Below are 19,295 nucleotides of genomic sequence, written 5' to 3' on the forward strand. Positions count from 1 at the left end.
GGGAAACCAACCAGACATGCCACGGAACAGAAAAAAGACGAAGCCACCTAGATATGCATTCAGCCTTATGCAACCCACCCCTTAACATCCGCCGATGAAAATGCTCGAGGACAAAACAAGAGAAGAAGAAGAACATGATGAAAACAAGTGCCTTGATGAATTAGTCAATCCAACCTTCGAGCATCTTCTGCATACGTGGTACGGGGCATAGTACGCGCATGCAGCATGCAGGACGGATTCCGCGTCGCCAACCTCCAAATATGTAATTCGTTTGCTTTTCGTCTCTTTTCTTCATTCCGGATATAGTATGCAAAAGTGGTCGCTTAAAGGCCGTGACGTGCTTTTGGCTCGTGAAGTCCTTGCTGCGACATCGAAACCTCGCGAGAAAATCCAACGGACGCCGGCTGTACGGTAATATGGTAACCTGGTAGATATGAAATACAATGGACCGCCGAGCGGTAAAAGAAGTAAAAATGAGGAAGAAAATATGAAAAGTGAGATCGACGTAAGTCAGGGACGGGAATGAACGAATGATGCGATGCGTGTGCATATCGCCGCATATGTACTCATATTCGGCACTGCGAGACGGGCTAATGCAGTCGTGCTGAGCTCACAATAACTGAGTCCTTCTTGACGAGCTCGCTTGCTTGGAGGAGGGATTATTAGCGAGCCGCAAGGAAGAAACAAATGCTCACGCATCCGCTAGATCAAGGAGTGACTGAATCTTCGTAGTCGTACTCGTCCTTCAGAGGCCTCTGCAGCTCCTCCAGCAGTGCATCTAGGTCAGCCCAGTTCGCCTTATTGGTTGCGAATTTGCGATGCTTTCTTGTCATGATGTGCTAGACAAAAGATTAGCCGCTGTCAAATCCTTTCTACATGATCGGTTCTTACCTCCTCAAAGTCATCGAACTTGTCCCTGCAATTCTCGCAGTACCCAGGCTTAGGGTCTCTCCTTCTTTCTTTTTTCTTTGGGACTGGGACTTTACGAAGACCAGTCCGCCGCTTAGCCACACCGTTCCCTTCGGACTGAGTAGTGTCCTCTTCTTGCACGCGTCCCAGCTTCTCCTGCGTGTTCGCCTGGCAGAGTTTGTTCGATTGGTAGTTTGACATCTTTAGGGGGGCCGAGGTAGACGTGGTGGGAAGGGGAGACAGCACGGTGCCGGTTGACAAACCGCCGTTGCTCTTCTCGAGTACCTTTCTCTTCAATTCATGGACTTCTTTGCTCAACCCAGCTTTGGCACCAGGTGCAGCGGCGGTGGAGGAAACCATCTGCGACCGGATAGCAGATGTGATATTTGATGGTTGCATACCGGACGCGGCAGGTTCACGACCAGCATAAAATGGTCCTGTCCTATGGAGCGGAGGGGGCACGAAACTCTCGGAGCTTTTCCTTGGTGATTCTGGTTTGGTCTGCAATGGCATCTGCACGTCTTCCGGCGTCGTCCGCTGCGCTGGTTCGAAACCATTGTCGCCAGTTTTAGTCTCTTTTGACGGCTCCAGATTGTCTATGTTCACGGGGCCTAGATCTGGTGCGTCAAATTTAGGTACCTCTTTAATGGCAGGAGCTTTCGGAGCAATTTTCTTCTCCTTCTCTTGCTGGCGTGCCCGTTGCCTTTCAATCTCTTTCTTGCTGGGAGGTTCGTCGATGAAAGGGCATTTCCCCAGCGGGGCGCTTCTGAATTGTGGCCAGATACCATCCTGTCTCCTTGCAACTTTGGGATATTCTCGCACCATGACAGGCTTGGTCTTTTCATCCATATCGTGGATGTAGATGAACGGCCCTTTGAACAACACCAGCTCCTTTAACGACGACAGAGGGTCCCTGTCCGAAGGACCGTTGATGAGCTCCTTCCGTAAGACCTGTGACAGGTCTGACTCGCCGCGGGCCTTAGTGCTTCCACCAACAGCATTATGGTTGCGCGATTGACTGCTGTGACCACCGGGATCCCCATCATTTATAGCAGCAATCATACGTTGTAACTTCTCAAGAGCCCATATCTTCATTTTCATCCGACGAGCCCGGTATAAAACATCCATGTTGCTTGGCTCACGTCGCTGGTCCGTCTTCAAGGACATATGGAGGTGTGTGTCTGCGGTTTTCTCAAGCAAGGACGGGTTGACGGTATCAACCGGTGTCTGATCAGCAGATGTAGCGTTCAATTCTGCAGGAGTCACAGTATCAATTTCAGGCGGGATAGGACGAGAGGTGACGACGTGGGTGACATCACGCGAGAAGAATTTTTCCTCACTCTATACACTTCAGTCAGCAACTTTATATTCCTCCATTGCATATGAACAGCAGACGACCAATCCCAGGAAAGGGACAAGCGTGTTGAAAAAGAACGAGTCATCATCGGATCAAAAGGTTGAAAGGGACACTTACAGCTCCGAGGGCAATGACCTGCCTCGAGCACTTGGCACGAACATCCTCTGAAATAGCATCGAAGTAGAAGACGAAGTGTGGAAACGCCTTTCGGTAATGTCTCTGCCATTGCCGAATAGAATCCACCGATTCTGCGGATGGCCTCTCCTGTTTCGTTCCTTTGAGCAGAGCTTGCCGTTCCTTATCCCTTGCAGCCACCAATTTTTTCTCGAAGGCACTTGGCTGTGCGTTGGTTGAACGCCGTGTGAAGAGTTTAGAATCGGTGGTGCTCGATTTAACCCGGGCTGGGGAACGCGACTCCTGGTCCACTCCATCGATCACCTGCTTCTTGGGAGGAGGCTGGCCGTAGGGTATATCGATCGGAGGATTCGTTGTCCGAGGACGCTTTGCAGGGACAAGACCCGCCCTGTGAGGGGAATTGGTAGCATTCGGCACGTTGGCGAGAGGTCGGCGAGTTGACATATTAAGGGAGTTCTGAGGCGAAGGTGGTATGAATACTGTTGCCATATGGTAACAATACACGAGGGCTTTTTGTTGTAGCTGAACGCGGTAAGTCGAGGTGCCAGCACAAGAGGGGCACTCTAGGCTGAGCACACGACTGGCTACACGTCTGGAAGGGCAGGATCTTCAATTAGAGAGAAGCCATTGTACGTGTGCCAGAGAGCAATGGGAAAGGAACGTGCAGTAGAAGAAGGATACGAGGCGAATACCTCGAGTCTGTATAGGAGGATAATCGAGTCCGGAGACTTCTTAGGAGGTTGGACGTCGGATGACAGGGAGAGCAGTAGTTGGAGTTAAAGTAGGTAGTATGTAAGGCGAAGCAGAGTAGTAGGTAAGGCAGGCCAGTACGTAGATAGGTCGACCGAGAAGAGAAGCGAAGCAGGATAGGACTAAGCGTGTGAGGAAGCCCGGTGGAGACGGGTTTGTTTTGGCCGATGGGGATGTGTGCCAAACAACCAAAGACCGTCGCGCGATGCTATCAGGCCTTTTACAGGACTAGTACTCCGTACCTAGGGACGTACTCCGTACTACGAATGTGCATAGAACATTCTTTACATTATAAATTCTAGCAATTTGGTTCTAGCCACCGCGCCTCCAAGGGAATTGACACACTCAGTCCGTTTCTTGTTATTTAATCAGGTTTTCTCCTCCGAAGTTGTGTTCTGTCCGAATTACTCCACGCGTCGACTCGATCGTACCAAATGGTACATTGAATTTTACCGATCAAGGACTGCCCTTAACGGTTCGTTGTTTGTTTGTTTTCACGGTTGACCCTACTACAGTATTTACATCAACGTCTTTCGTCTGTGGATGCAGCATCTCAAGTCAATTTGTATTGTACAATCACGTATGAAAGGGTATCTATATACTACAGCAGGTTATTTCATCTAGTCCCGAAGCGCCTCGATATCATCAACCTATTCAACATCCTATATTAGTGGTCGTCCTTGGAGAAAGAGTACAACCCGAAAGAATTGTCTTTTGAGTTTGTCTAAAGTGAATTGAATTAGAACTCACCTCTTTCACTGCCTCTGTGGTCAAGACAATCGGGTTATCATCCCCAACGCAAACACTGTCTTCGATACGGATCCCGATGCCTCGGAACTTCTCTGGCCATCTATCACTGTCCGGAACGTATATTCCACTGGGAAGGCGAATTAGAAATGTGCTGAAAGTGAGACTGGAAGAATACTTACGGTTCGATGGTGATGCACTGGCCTGCTTTGAGATTCTGGCTTCGAGTATATCCGGAACAATCATGAACATCTAACCCAATGTAGTGTCCCAGATGATGAGGGAAAAGGATGCCCATTGCCTGTTCGAGACAAACACGGATCAGCTTTACGAATGTGGGCACCTTGACATCAAATCAACTTACGCTGCCTGAAACATCAAATCCGAGTTGCTGCAACTGATCCTTTAGACCATTCTCAGCAATACTGTGCAATTTGTCCAGTGAAAGTCCGGCGCTCTCTCTGCACAGTGAGACGCAACTGCGGTGCACATTCAACACTGCATTGTACAGGTCGCGCTGAGGGTCGGAGAACTTGCCATTAACCGGCCAAGTTCGAGTGATATCGGATATGTACGTGCCCCATTCCTGTAGTCTGTTAGTGTCACAGTCAGTTCCCAGAATAGAGAAAGCACTGACCCCGCCCCCGTCGACAAGAACCATGTCACCATTCCTTTATCTCATATTAGCCCAGACCCTCCGACATTGTTAAAACGGGGTTTACCTCAAGACATCGTCATTTCTCGTATAGTGAATACTCAGAGCGTTCTGAACCTGTCAGCCTGAATAGGGAGTGAATAGGTCACGAGGTACTCACGGAGCCGCCTGCAACCACCGGGACAAAAGCACTTCCATCGCACCCGTTCACTTTGAAATTGTACTCCAGGAAGGAATTCAGGTCCTTCTCTTTTGTAAAAGTCTGCCTCATGGTTTCTGTAAAGGCTCGCCCCGACGCCTGTCCAACTCTGCGTAATTGGACGATCTCATCCTCACTTTTGAACACTCGCATCTCGTTTAAGATGTTACGCAAGGGCTTGACTTTGCGATAATCGACCATCTTCTTCAGCTTCTCGGATGCATTGGTGGGGCCGTATAAGAAACGATGCAAGGAGGATCTCCCGGGGTTAAAGGCAGGAATATCTGTGTAGATCTCTGTGGCCCCCGAAAGGATCGTTGGGAGAATATCCCCAATGCGATCAATATCGCCCGTCTGCTTCAATAGTTAGCTAAGTTCTCCGTTACACCCCAAGCCAGTCTCCCAACCTCATCCGCGTTGAAGACGTCAATCGCCGCCTGTGTGCCGGAACGCGCTCCATCCCAGAGCTCAGCCCTCGGATCCTTTTCACGCACATAGAGGTGGAATATGTGATTGTCCTCAGATCCATCATTCGCTAGGTATTGTAAGCACTACTTTAGTCGCTCAATTGGTAAATTGGTCTCACCGATGATAGCTAGCGCATTGGGTTCATTGAAGCCTATTGATAAAACATCGAGTGAGCTGCTTGCTTTTATTCTTGACTTGTAATGAAAACATACCGGTAAGGTAGAAGAAGTTGGAATCCTGGCGATAATTGTTGAAGATGCCAGTAGCGCGGTAAGTAACTTCCGAGGCAGCTAACACGGCAATTGCATTCTTAGGAAGCTTGTTCGCAAGCCGGGAGCGACGTTGAGCGTATTCGAGAGCCGTGATACCAGGAGTCACTAGTTTCAAGTCAGCCCACTCATTCTTGTTGTGTCACAGTCACCTTCCAATGGGGAACAAATACATACGTTCTCCAGGATTCAATAAATGAGGATGCGTCTCGTGAAGTGGTTGCCCGAATTTAAGCTCCGCGGCGGAGATCGAAGCGTATGAACGGAGAAGGGACGGCTGCTTGCTCATGCGACAGCGTCGAAGTACTGGCCGGATTGAGGGGCTAGGTGCGACGAATGGGATGTGGCGGTGGAGATATCGAGGCCATCTCTGGACAACGGCTTTGCATGTGGACATGCTTATCGAATGCCCTCAAAAGGTGAGCCGCCAAATGTTGGATTAGTTTCGGTGTATCTCCAGCAAACGCGAAGGTTATCGGAGCTCTTGATGCATGCCTTATTGCCTAAGGCTTTGATATACTATCGGCGACGGCAACCAATAGCAGTGCAGATGTTTGTTATTGGGGCCCCGCAAGGACTTTCCTTTATGGGCGATGTCTTGCGATCCGTGCCCGCCTGTTTCTCGTGTTCATGTCCATGTTCAACACCCCAGGATCGTTGTCCGATTTGTAAAAAATCATCGGAATCTTGATATGACATTTATGGGTGCAGCAAGTAGCTCATTGCTCCATTGGTGCGCGAGCGCCGCATGATGGTGACAATCATTCTCGGGATCCCCAGTGAATTATTCCAACCTCTAGATATATAATTACAAAATGCAAGGTCTGCATTGAAAAAACGTATCGCATGACTCACACCACTGTTTGCAGCTCCTCTTAAATCAAGCCGCAAACGCTGATACTAAACGAGACGTCCGTTTCTGAGTTACCTTTGGCATAGAACCTGCTTCGAAAATACACGATGGGAAGAACACTCACATATCTGAAGCGAGATGCGAACACGGTGAACAGGTACAAACATCGAGGTATGAGTGATTGAGATGACATTTTGATGGAGTATACTGAGTTTTGGAACGAACCAGCAACGTATGACCTCGGTGCTATCCATTCTATCATCAACTCAAGTCAAGTGCTCCATGTGTCCTTCAGTCCAGGGCCCCCGGATCCTTTTCCCGCCATACTGCCCATGATCGGTACGATGGGCTCATTTGACTATCCATCGGCTGGACTTGATGAGCCTCTAGACTGCTATCTACATGGATACGTCAGTTCACGAATCATGAATCTAGCGAGGAAATCGGAAGGAGACGGATTGCCTGTCTGCATCGCTGCGAGTAGGGTAGACGGATTAATCCTGTCTCTTACACCCAATTCCCATAGCTACAACTACCGCTCCGCTATCCTTCACGGCTATGCTAGACCAGTCACGGACGAAGCAGAAAAACTCTGGGCGATGAAACTCATTACGAATTCAGTGCTGCCGGATCGCTGGGACCATACCCGAGTACCCCCAGACAATGCCGAGATGTCTTCTACCGTCATTCTTAAAGTCAAGATTGTCGACGGCAGTGGCAAGATTCAAGACGGCGGTGTCTCTGACGAGAGAAAGGACAAGAGCAACAACGATGTGACCAATAGGGTCTGGACGGGCGTTGTGCCTGTCTATGAGGCGTTTGGAGACCCTGTTCCGAGCCCGGAGAACAAGGTCTCTGAAGTACCAGAGTACATCACCTCATTCATTGCCGATATGAACAAGCACAATCGGGATTATGCTGTGACAGCAGTCAATGTTGGGCTTCCGGCGGAGGAACAACATTGAATCTTGTCAAATTGCTCATCATCTGTCAGATAGCGAGCGTACGACTCTTCGAGTAAACTGATTGTGGCACCTACCTTAGTTACTTAAAACTTTACTGTTCTGGTTGTATGTTCTTCTGAGTATCTATCTGCAAGTTGAGTCCCAGAATCGGACTCGCCTGTTTTTGCCAGTTGACAGCGGATTCCGCCCACTGGACTACCCCACTTGGAGTCGGACTAATAATCTTCTTGCTACCCCACGTCATTGCTGCTCCGCATCAGGACAAGCAATGGGAAAAACGACAGCTCAATCGTCAATTATTACTATAGATATGAGTTTCACGCTCTGAATACAATTCAAACTGGCTTGCTAAAGAGATTTTCCTCCGTTCCTGTTTTTGCGTCTTCATCTATGAAACATAGCAGTTTAAGAGCCGTGACCTGAACATTATGGCCTCATTGGCAATACCAGGAGCTGATCTGCGATCGTTCACTGAATACTTGAAAGGGTGTAAACGCATACTGGCACTCTTAGGGGCTGGTATATCCGCATCTTCTGGACTCCCCACATTTCGAGGAGCCGGTGGTCTTTGGCGATCTTATGATGCCACCGATTTGGCGACGCCTGAGGCGTTCGAGGCCAACCCGGACCTAGTATGGCAGTTTTACAGCTACCGAAGACACATGGCACTCAAAGCGAAGCCTAACCGCGCGCACTACGCTCTTGCAGAGCTTGCAAGGAGGAATAAGGATTTTATTACACTCACACAGAATGTCGATGGTACTGCCTAAACTGCATAATTTGCTGGTGTGGTCTAGTTGAACAAGGCTGACGAATGGACGCTTCGATGTAGGTCTTTCACAACGCGCAAACCATCCCTCGGAACAGCTCCACCTCCTCCACGGGTCACTTTTCACGGTCAAATGTACCTCATTCTACTGCAACTATGTCCGCGAAAATGACTTTACCGATCCGATAGTCCCCGCGCTTGCCATACCGAAAGGTGTCCCGGACTTGAGTCCATCTGCTGAAGATAAGACTGGCGAGGAGGCCGCAAAGGCGCTATCCAACGCATTAAGAATGGAGGAAACGGAACTGGACATATCAGACGAGAACGTCCCGCTCCCTGCTTTGAGTCAGGATGTCCTGCCACATTGTCCAGAATGTAAAGAAGGGCTTTTGCGGCCAGGGGTGGTCTGGTTTGGAGAAAGTTTACCCTTACATACGCTAGAAATGGTGGACAATTGGCTAAATTCTGGTCCCGTGGATCTGATCTTGGTGATTGGAACAAGTTCAAGAGTCTACCCAGCTGCAGGCTATATTGATAAGGCGCGTGCGAGAGGGGCCCGAGTCGCTGTGGTCAATATGGATCGCAATGATGTTGGGTATTCTGGCTTGAAAAAAGGTGATTGGTTTTTCCAAGGAGACGCAGGTGTTATAGTCCCGGAGATATTGAAGGGTGTCATTGGAGATATTTAGGGACGCTGGGCTTCACGTTCTGTTTTCTTGACGTTTAGCGAAGAGTGTACAGAGGCTAGGTTACATATTTTAACCTTTGGCTTCGGACTCCTAAAGAAATTTCGTAGAAAGATTCCATGTTATAACTAGGAAGGAGTGACGTTAAAGAAAATGGTGGGCTAAAAGAAAAGTCCGTAAGCGTAGCTTTGAAGCCATTATTGGGTGAGAGATATCAGGCCATTATCGCGTTGTTTCGCCTTTATCGATAAGAATAGCCTCAGGCGCTAAGGCAGATCACACGGTTGCTGGGGCAAAACCCCAAACAAAACGCTGTCGATAATAATGTGGCATGTCGGCACTAACAACACGGATTTTTACCACAAACAGCTCCACAAGAGGATCTAGCTTGTCAAAGGTCAAGCACAGGGAATACTGGTTTCTAATCAATTCTGATTATTCGAGGCCAGTACCAGGATTTGGCTCTCCTACGTGGCTATTATAGCTTGTCGATTACAACCAGCAGCGGCACCGAACTCGTGAGCACCTAGCCTGCTAATACTCTTAAGCTGCTGGGTACTCAAAGCAAGATTGAAGAATCCACTGTAGGAACAGATGACAGACTGCTGACTCCGCTTCCATCTGCAATATCATTCCCTGCCTTCACCTCCCTTTCTGGCCCTTCTCAGCACCCTACCTGCCAAGGTCCCACCGCGATAATCAACCATCCGAGACAGACTCAACAAGATATAACCGGATGACAATTGCTTCTTACATCTGACGGACTTCAGAGAGTCGTTCACAAATACCACTCGATGGCTAAAGAAAGCGACGCGCCGCCGTCGTATCCGATGACCCCTCGTCGGCCAAACGAGCACACCCAGCGTCCTCTCTCACAACAACCTGAATTTGGGAAACCTTCTCCTCTCGGCCCATATCAACGTCCAAACCCGCCCCACCAGCAACAGTCGAATCATCCTTTCAATATCCCAAAGCCGAACCGGGCTCGACCTGAACATCACAGACCTGCACCGCAGTCAAGGCCATACAATGCTCCTCATCCTGGTATAAACCATCAGGGTCACAGACCAACTGGTGGCTCAAGTGGCCCTGTAGCATCCACACCGAAGCGTAGCGAGCCGTTCGATCCTTTCAAGCCTGTTCGACCTTCGGCCTATAACAACTACCGAAACTCCCGTCCAGTCAACAACGATGTTGTGGAGATTCGCCGTCCGGAGAATGTCACCTTCACCACCCCGCGAGCTCCCAAGACTTTCTATGCGTCTTCAGCCATCAAAATGGACAAAGCATCCAAAAATCTCAGCAACTTCGTTGATCTTACCCGCGAGGGAGGGTTCACACCCAGCACTAGGCCTCGTAATACGGGGTTCGGGTCAATGGACGTCAACGGCTATGTTGATCCTGTCAAAGCCAACGAAAACATAAAAGCTCTGCTTGAAGGGGCTTTTACGGATGACGATGACAAGCAAGGATCAAGGGCAAAGAACCGGAAGAAGAGTAAGAACCGGAGGAAGAAGAAGAAGAAGGAGGCCAAGGAACAAAAGAAGCAGGGCACTTCTGAAATTGACGACCTAGCCGCTCAACTTGAAGGAGTTACCGTCAACGAGTCAAGCGCTGCTACCGAGAAAAGTGAACTGGACGAGCTGAAGGCAGAAGACAACATTGATAAAGCAGACAACGGCGAAACCAAGGACGACGAGAAGTCATCTGAAGATGAAGCCGAAGACGATGAGCATGGCTGTGAAGAAGATGATGAGGAAGTAGAAGAGGAGGAAGACGAGGAAGAAGATGATGGGACAGTCGAAGGCTTGAAAGTTAAGCTACTCCCTCACCAAAGGGAAGGAGTGAATTGGATGTGTGACAAAGAGAGAGGCTCAGGCAACGCCAAAGGAGTGCTTCCTAAGGGTGGCATACTCGCAGACGATATGGGTCTGGGAAAAACTGTTCAGACCATCGCCCTGGTACTCACCAATCAGAAATCTTCGGACAAGTTCATGGCCGGCGCCGCCAAAACGGATGACAACAGCAGTGACGACCAAGACAATGAGAAGGTGCGCAAGGTACCTCCTGGGCTAAGCAAGTCAACTCTTGTTGTTGCCCCACTGGCATTGATTAAACAGTGGGAGTCAGAAATAGCAACCAAGGTTGAGGACTCTCATAAGCTACGTGTTTGTGTCTACCACGGAAATACTCGCGCGAAAGCAACTGACAGCCTGGACGCCTACGATGTGGTGATTACGACATATGGCACCTTAACCTCTGAGTATGGAGCTGTCGATAAGAACAAGAAGAAATCGGGACTTTTCTCTGTTTATTGGTACCGGATAGTCCTAGACGAAGCGCATACCATCAAAAATCGGAATGCCAAGGCAACGCAGTCTGCCTGTGCGCTTGATGCAGAATATAGATGGTGTCTGTCGGGAACGCCAATGCAGAACAACTTGGACGAGCTTCAGAGTTTGATCAAATTTCTGCGGATCAAACCCTACAACGACCTTGCCGCTTGGAAGGATCAGATCACAAGGCCGTTGGCGAACGGCCGTGGGGCCCTTGCGATTGAGCGCCTACAGGTCTATTTGAAGGCATTCATGAAGCGGCGCACTAAGGACGTTTTGAAGCTGAATTCCAACCTCAAGCCCAGCGGGTCAGGTGCCGACGGGGAGCAGAAGAAGTCGACCGGCTTCCAGATCACCAAACGGGAAGTCATCAAGGTAGCTGCAGAGTTCATGCCCGGCGAGATGAACTTTTATAAACGTCTCGAACAGCGAACAGAAAACAGCCTTGAGAAGATGATGGGTGGCTCCAAAGTCGATTACGCCGGTGCTTTGGTCTTACTGCTACGTCTACGACAAGCATGCAACCATCCAGATCTGGTCAAGAGCGATCTTGCCAAGGACAAAGACATTCTCTTGCAGAATGGGACCTCTAGTAGCCAATCTAGCTCTGGAAAGCAGGACGATCTCGACAGTATGGCTGATCTCTTTGGAGCCCTGAGCGTCGTTTCGAAGAAATGTGATGTTTGCCAGACAGAGCTGAGCAAGGAAGAAGTAAAGAGCAGTTCCAGCAGGTGTGGCGAGTGCGAGGCCGATCTAAAGGCTACGCTTGGTGGTATCGATTCAGGCAAGAAAAAGAGCTCTCACAAGCCGAGAATAGAGGTGGATCTCACCGACTCACCATCGAATAAATTCTCCGAAACGCAGAAGGCTCGAGCTCGGAGAAACAGGAAAATTGTTATTGACAGCGACGACGAGGACGAGGACGATGGGGAGTGGATAGTCCCGGAGGGCCAACGCGGTTTGCCTAATCTTGGAAAAGCTGGTGGAACTGATGACGAAGATGCTGAAGGAGGAGGCGAATGGCTGAATTCTGAGGACTCTGAGACTGATGAGGATGGTGGTCCTGAATCCCCAACACGGAAGCCTGCCATTGTTTCCAATTCGAGAAGAAGCCAGGGTTCGGAGTCGGACACCGATGAGGATATTTATCTGAATCCTGGTGACAATGAGACTCAAGTCCTGCCTTCTACCAAGATCCGACATTTGATGAAGATCCTTAGACGTGAAGCTGGCGACTACAAGTTCATTGTGTTCTCGGTCTTCACTTCGATGCTTGACAAGATCGAACCGTTCTTGAAGCGTGCTGGCATTGGCTTTGCAAGATACGACGGGAGCATGCGAAACGACCTTCGAGAGGCCAGTCTAGATAGATTGAGGCACAACAGTGCAACTCGGGTGCTACTCTGCAGTCTGCGCGCCGGCGCCCTGGGACTCAACCTTACGGCTGCAAGTCGAGTCGTGATCTTGGAACCATTTTGGAATCCTGTAAGTGACCACGGCGAACTGGTGATCACGGTTGACTAATGAAGTTCTAGTTCGTTGAGGAACAGGCTATTGATCGAGTCCATCGGCTTAACCAGACGGTCGATGTCAAGATTTACAAGATGATTATCAAAGACACCGTCGAAGAGCGGATCCTGGAACTGCAAGACCGCAAGCGCGAGTTGGCCAATCTCACTATTGAAGGCAAGAGCGCAGCTGGCAAGCTTACGATGAACGATATGATGGCTCTCTTTGGTCGCGATGCCGAAGCACGCTTCTCTGGCGACCGGGGAAACATTGACGTTATCAAATCCGGGGCATCATTGACAGAAGCCAGCGCCTCTAGTTCCAAGAATAACGGAAACGGAGGAAGCACTCGGCCGTGGGGCCAGCCCAGTTCGCAAGACCGGAATCGCCAGGCGGAGAAGCGGGCTCCTAGGGCTGAGGATTCTGTATATGGACGACGCTGGTGAGTGATGACGTTACATGCACGACACAATAAGAAAGCCTTGTGGATTAGCATTTAGGAGTTTCAAGTTTGGATATTTGGGATCATTCTATGGAGAGGCAAGGCTATGCGGTGATGGGATTCTACATGGCGTTCTTGATAAAGGTCATTATTTCGGGTATTATATTGTTCGTTTGACGGGTGCACATATTATTCAGGAATGGATACTTGATTTGGTTTGGCTGGTTTGAATGGTATGAGAAGTCAAGCAGTCGAGGAGGTAGTGATAGACATGCAAGACGATTCTCAGGGCTTATAAGTTATGACCTGTATCAATTAAATTTTCCCGACATGTCGACAAAGATATGGCATGGATCTATCACATCCATCCCCTCAGAGGCAACAATCGACTGTCTCAGACTAATCTATCCACGGCAGTAAGCGGCCGGGGCTGTCAGATCACATGAAGACAATAATGGGATGTGCAGATCGGTAGAGGCGAGATCTTGGTTACGGTAGGGGACTACGAGTAGGGTAATTGCTCCGTCCTAACGGACGGCAATAATCTGGATAAGGTAGTCCGTCGTAAGGCACCTGAGGACTAAGGAAGATAGTCTCCTCGGAAATATGAAATGGTGGACCCCGATTAGGTTTTCCGGCTGGGATATGCTTCTATAGAGGTGATAGATGGACATGAGAGATCACGGATCCGTCATATTCAGGTCCTTTTTTGGGAAATATGGAGGTGAATGCAAGGGTCCTCCATGAGGATGATGTATCTACTCCGTAGGAAGGGTATTTGCAGCTGACATTGCTTCTGACCCCATGAGGAGGTGCACACCGTCAGAATAAATACATAAGGTAAACGTTTCTCCTTTATCAGTCATAGGATGATAAACTCCACAAAGGAATCAAGCCGCCCAATGGTAAGAACATGTGGAAAATAGGAAGTTAGGAAACAATTACCGCTATGTAAGCCAGCCAAGTCCTTTATCGGGATAGACCCCTATCCGGAGTAGTTTGAAGTATAATATGTTTTGAGCTCTGGAGTCTACATTCATGGTATCTTGGTCGTCCAAAAATAAGTCTCAAAAGACTTTCGCCAGCTCATTATTAGACATATCGTAGTCTGCTCCCGACTCCCGAGATAATTCAGTGGTCAGTGGTCTATGAGTACGGAGCAACTGTTGTATTAGCAATTAGCACTGTCCTCTGTGGATCTTTCTCTGGCCCCTCAAAAGCGATCGGCACTGGTTCGATGGTTGACGACAAATCCCTGGAAAGCAATGGTTCCCGTCTCCACTTGATCTCGACTAATTTTACTTGGTCCGATTAAGAGTGTCATCCAAGTGGAGGAGACTACCGCTGACGAGTGACGATCCTTTGATGGCTTCATCGCTGATTCCTGCCGTGGTCGGAAGGGGAGGTCTTGCCGGGTTATTTGATGTGACATGTGAGGAGGCTATTGGGAGGCGGCCATGTCGCCTTCATAGTCCATATGTCATTATTATCATGTCAAATTATGCGTATGCGATGAGGACACTAACATGATATGATGTCTGAAACTGTACTCCGTACTCCGTACAGTCCAGAGTAACTTGGTACGAAGACCCTGTATGTACAGTGGTCAGACTGAACGATCATGTCAGGATCTGAAGAGGCAAAAGCTTCCGCATGATTCATTCATCTGATGCCTGAAACATGAGACAGCCATTTCCCTTCCTATGGGAGCAGGGATCTGTTGTTTCCTTTGCTGTTTGATATGCAGCTAGAGTAGTCTGGCTTGGATGATGTGCAAGCTCCTTTGACTAGTAGTGCTGTTGTGATACGAAGGGCCGCCCTAGACTGACCCCTTCAAACAGCCAGTGATAAGAAATATTCCGCCGGTTCAGTTGTGCTTTAAATAGTATGACAGCTGGAAGATCGATTTTCGGACATGGCTGTTTACAACAAATTTAAGAGAAGCCTTCTGAAGATAAAGCGACCATGGACAGCACTGTCTGGTTTGTTGGTTATCGGTAGACTAGGGGTTACCTTTGGGCGGTCATGCTGGTCGGCCCAGAAACGTGGCGGCCACGAGATGCTGCTTACAGCCAGCTTACATGGACACCACCTCAGGAACAGAGAATGTAAGAATTTGGGGAAGTGACTGGTCAGAACCGAAGCCTTGGAAGACATTCCAGAAGGACCAGGCTTATACTGTCGTCGAATGATGGGTTGACAGGTCATCGGTGGCTTGTCGGCTCAGTCGTACTTTGAGATCAGTCTTATGTACTCCGTATGAGACTTTAGCATAGTAGCAATATGATCGTAAGTTCATCACAAACACTCAGGAGTTCCCCGCGACACTTTTACCTCCGGTATGAATAGCTAAGGGTATTATTAGTTGGCAAGATCCTCCATTGTTCCATATTATTTTAAGGACCCGCCCTAGACGGCCATCGGTCTAGTTCGTTGATTCTCCAATGTCCAAGGCTCCAAGACATGCTTAGTTTTCCATTCTACTGCTGTCTCTCCAGTCAGTGCTAAGAAGTAGTTATTCCCATTTGGTTTCCTCCATTCTGATTTGTTTCCTTTGTTCGCCTGAGAGCCTGTCCAGGATTTTGTACTCCGTACGGAGTAGACCACACCTCTTCCCATTCGCTCGTGGGCCCAAGCGGCATCTCTTCTGTCTCCCTGGACGAGAACGCCACTTTGGGTACCTTCATTCTTCGCATTGCTGTTGACCAAAATAATAATACTACGGCGTAGCTCCGACTATTCCGCAGCAGCCTCCGGGACCCCTATCCCTTCTTGGTAGTTACTATTCGGTGGACTGCTCTAGTTCTCCACGTTGGTCAAAACCTGCACTTTTCCCCTCTGGGTTGTTTGAGACAGCAGAGCTAGAGTTCAAGCCTCAAAGATAGCTTAACTTCAGTTAGAAAGCTGGCTTGTTCGCTCGTATTGCTGGTGTCCCTCTTATTTTATGCTTGTCAGGCAGGGCAAATTACCTTTCGCCTATCATCAAACTGTTCTAGAGGGTCCAACAAAGAGAGTTTCGCGCGTTTCTCTCCCTATTGAGAGCACTGTCCACCTACAGAAGTACCATTCTTTCAACAACACCAGCAAATATCACAGGGGTAATCGAATCTCTTGATCTTAATTCTTCAGAAATGTGCTCTTGATCAGGTGAGTGATGAGTACAATCTTTCTGTATGCTGGTGGACTGGAAACTTTGTTGTTCCCTCCTCTGTTAGTGACCCGCGCCGTCTTCTGACTACTCCGTATTAGGGGCTAAGGCAATACTAACGGTGCCACTCCTACTACGGCATACGCTCAGCCAGTCCGGAAATCATCCAAGACTCAAACGCCATTCATCCCTTCTCGCTGTTCTGGTCCTCAAGCCAGATTGGCTCACTTTTTCCATCACACAACCCTCTCCAGATTGTGTGAGACTCGTTCTGTTACTTCATCATTTGATCCCATTGCATCCCTTCATTGAAAGGGTAAGTTTCAACTCCTGCAAAAGATCTTCCGCAGCCTATCGGGGAAAAGAACCCCTCCGCCCACGTTATTCTCCTTCTGTACCGCTGCCGTCGCCTTTTCAGGTGCTGCGATTCTTTGTTACGATGCTGATAGTTTCGTCTCTTCTTCTAGAAATCTAGGAGCATTAATGTGCCCGGCTTGCGACCGCTCAGAGTCCCCTATACCTTGAATTTCTGGCAATTGCCCGTCTACTTCTCCTTTTCATACGCCAATCGTCTTTTCCGCCTGCCCTCTGCGAATTATCATATATCGTCTGGGTCCGATCCCTGCAGCACAACGATTGGGATGCGTCCGCGGTGATTTAACCAAACCGAACGCCATACTTGAGTTTTCTCAGATAGAGTTTCTCAATGGGTAACTCGCAAGGGAAACCGGTGTGCTCCACCGATGAGGGTGCGTACCGGGTTCTTTATCTTGGGTGTGCTGGACGCACCTGTTGTTTGCAATTGTATGGAGCGCGTTCACTGACTCTTCTTGACTTATGCTTTGATAGTGAACTTGAACCAATTTCGGCTCCTTCGAGTGGTAGGCAAAGGTGCTTTTGGAAAGGTTCGCATCGTGGAGAAGAAGGATACCGGCCTGACATTTGCTCTGAAGTACATTCGGAAAGAAGAAGGTGGGGTCTTCGATGTCGTCTGATTATTCTGCTGGTGCAGCGTACTAATGATTTGCTTCGTGTCCTTTAGTTGTGCGATCGGAGAGCGTAAGAAACATTATTCGAGAACGACGAATGCTCGAACACTTAAACCATCCCTTTCTTTGCAACTTGAGATACAGTTTCCAAGACATCGAGTACATGTGCGTTCTACAGAAGGCTTCCTGGATGGCCCTGACAGTGGTTGCTAATATCTCGTGAAGATATATCGTGGTTGATTTGATGAACGGCGGTGATTTGCGATTCCATATCTCAAGAAAGTGCTTTACAGAAGAGGCAGTACGCTTTTGGATGGCAGAACTCGGTTGTGCTTTGAGATACATCCACTCACAAGGTATCATACATCGAGATGTGAAGCCGGACAATGTGTTACTAGATTCGGAAGGGCATGTGCATTTGGCGGATTTCGTATGTGGCGCCCTCTTGAGCAGTGTGATCCCAGTTACTTTATCCGCTGACCTTTCTTCCTCATTGCAGAATGTGGCATCCGATTTTCGACCGGGCAAACCCCTCACAAGCAAGTCAGGAACCTTGGCTTATCTGGCTCCGGAGGTGTACGAAGGCGGAGGTTATTACTGTGAAGTGGATTGGTGGTCGCTCGGTGTTACATTTTACGAATGCATCTATAACAAGGTATGGGCTTGCCTTGGCCGCAATTCTGGTTTCTCGCACTACTCTAACTAGTAATTTAGCGACCTTTTGAAGGTCGCAGCCAGGACGTCCTTAGCGAGAACATCAAAAAGGCTCAACCGAAATACTACGTCACCAACCCGGCTGTTTCAGTTCCGTGCCTGCGAGCAATGTCTGCCCTGTTGGAAAAGGACCGAAGCAAACGAATAGGGGCCACTGGATTTGACACTTTCACTTCGCATATGTTCTTCGCAGAGATCGACTTTGTTGCTCTGGAACGCAAGGAAGTTCCGCCTGTTTTCCGACCTTCTAGCGACAAGACCAACTTTGACGCCACGTATGATTTGGAAGAGCTTCTCCTCGAAGAGGCGCCTCTGGAGGCTCGGGCGCGGAGACAAAAGCCAAGGGCGGAATTGAGAGAGGATGCAACGGCGAAGGAAATCAGAGAGGATGAGCTTCACCGTCTGATCGAGACAATGTTTGAACCTTTCGACTACACCACAGTTACATATCAAGGGTATGTTCAGGAGTTGCCGCAGCAGGATCTATCTGGGTTCCGTGCTAACGGAGTTTTCAGCAATGCTGCTGAGGCAATCGCGGCGTCAAAGTAAGTGCTACCACATCGACTTCATTCACCCGCATCTGATACTCACATTTGCCGACAGGAATCCTGAGGATTGTCTCCCACCTACCACGTCTTCAGCCCACGCTCGTCATTATTCACAGCCTGACACGTCGAGGAACTCACCGACCTCACGCACTGAGGGTTCCGCCGGTCACTTGACCCAACCCGACAATACCAGCCATAGTGAGGCGCAGGACTCGCCAGACCATACGGCAAACGCGCAGCCTCCGTCAGCTCCTCCCCCGCCTCCCCCACCCGCTCCCTCATTCTCTCGACCGCTTCCGCCCCCTGGCCCCAATCGTCCACGAGGAGCCACCCGCAAGACAAGTAAGGGCGGAGGGGTTCAGATGGTCTTGGAAGAAGCGGGTAGTTGGAGTGAGCTCGCCGACCACAGCTCTACCCTTCCGGCCGAGGGCTACGATAGTGCGTCAGTCAAGGGAAAGTCCTCCAATAGTGGTATGCTCGCATTCTTGAGCCGCAAGAAGGGGCGCGACAGAAGCCCGAAACCTCAGGAACCAGGCGTCTTGGGCAAGGAAGGAGCGAGACAAATTATCAGCTGATAACAGTTTCACAACAGGGCTGGATAGGGCGCAGGCTTAGGACAGGAAGCCATGGTTAATCCCTCCTGTTGAAAAATCATGCTCCCAGAGGTGGCGGATCGAACATCAAAATCGCCAGTTACTGAACAAGTGGAAAAAAGGAAAAAAGAAAAAAAAAAGAGAAAACAACTACTTTGCACCAATGGGCTGGTCCTTTATGCATTCTGCCTCTTGTGGCCTTGGAGGGCGCACGCGGGAAATCGACGAGAGCTGCGGTGCAACCTACGAGTCGA

At 49.2% G+C, this 19,295-nt stretch overlaps 6 protein-coding genes across 6 annotated transcripts; 4 read left to right on the plus strand and 2 right to left on the minus strand.

Moving 5' to 3' along the window:
- Window positions 1-707: 707 nt before the first annotated feature.
- On the minus strand, window positions 708-2,845 carry NFIA_054870 (protein serine/threonine kinase activating protein nimO; the record flags this gene model as incomplete). Its single annotated transcript, XM_001258035.1, has 3 exons — window positions 708-839; window positions 892-2,250; window positions 2,384-2,845. 3 exons carry the CDS (start codon window positions 2,843-2,845, stop codon window positions 708-710), a joined length of 1,953 nt encoding a protein of 650 aa, XP_001258036.1.
- A 926-nt stretch (window positions 2,846-3,771) lies between these two features.
- On the minus strand, window positions 3,772-5,886 carry NFIA_054880 (aminopeptidase P family protein; the record flags this gene model as incomplete). The annotated part of the gene is made up of 11 exons (XM_001258036.1): window positions 3,772-3,801; window positions 3,902-4,028; window positions 4,081-4,199; window positions 4,263-4,484; window positions 4,536-4,569; window positions 4,621-4,664; window positions 4,714-5,106; window positions 5,160-5,287; window positions 5,339-5,371; window positions 5,433-5,597; window positions 5,667-5,886. 11 exons carry the CDS (start codon window positions 5,884-5,886, stop codon window positions 3,772-3,774), a joined length of 1,515 nt encoding a protein of 504 aa, XP_001258037.1.
- Window positions 5,887-6,449: 563 nt separating this feature from the next.
- Window positions 6,450-7,307, plus strand: NFIA_054890 (pyridoxamine 5'-phosphate oxidase family protein; the record flags this gene model as incomplete). Its single annotated transcript, XM_001258037.1, has 3 exons — window positions 6,450-6,513; window positions 6,571-6,681; window positions 6,733-7,307. 3 exons carry the CDS (start codon window positions 6,450-6,452, stop codon window positions 7,305-7,307), a joined length of 750 nt encoding a protein of 249 aa, XP_001258038.1.
- Window positions 7,308-7,735: 428 nt separating this feature from the next.
- Window positions 7,736-8,765, plus strand: NFIA_054900 (SIR2 family NAD-dependent protein deacylase; the record flags this gene model as incomplete). The annotated part of the gene is made up of 2 exons (XM_001258038.1): window positions 7,736-8,066; window positions 8,140-8,765. 2 exons carry the CDS (start codon window positions 7,736-7,738, stop codon window positions 8,763-8,765), a joined length of 957 nt encoding a protein of 318 aa, XP_001258039.1.
- A 791-nt stretch (window positions 8,766-9,556) lies between these two features.
- NFIA_054910 (putative SNF2 family helicase/ATPase) lies at window positions 9,557-13,053 on the plus strand (the record flags this gene model as incomplete). Its single annotated transcript, XM_001258039.1, has 2 exons — window positions 9,557-12,583; window positions 12,634-13,053. The coding sequence occupies 2 exons, from the start codon at window positions 9,557-9,559 to the stop codon at window positions 13,051-13,053; spliced, it is 3,447 nt and encodes a 1,148-aa protein (XP_001258040.1).
- Window positions 13,054-16,903: 3,850 nt separating this feature from the next.
- On the plus strand, window positions 16,904-19,023 carry NFIA_054920 (serine/threonine-protein kinase; the record flags this gene model as incomplete). Its single annotated transcript, XM_001258040.1, has 7 exons — window positions 16,904-16,946; window positions 17,047-17,169; window positions 17,240-17,351; window positions 17,412-17,616; window positions 17,686-17,841; window positions 17,901-18,445; window positions 18,504-19,023. The coding sequence occupies 7 exons, from the start codon at window positions 16,904-16,906 to the stop codon at window positions 19,021-19,023; spliced, it is 1,704 nt and encodes a 567-aa protein (XP_001258041.1).
- Window positions 19,024-19,295: the final 272 nt, after the last annotated feature.

Source organism: Aspergillus fischeri, genomic scaffold, assembly GCF_000149645.3.
Source record: "Aspergillus fischeri NRRL 181 1099437636266 genomic scaffold, whole genome shotgun sequence".
Classification (NCBI taxonomy): Eukaryota; Fungi; Ascomycota; class Eurotiomycetes; order Eurotiales; family Aspergillaceae; genus Aspergillus; species Aspergillus fischeri.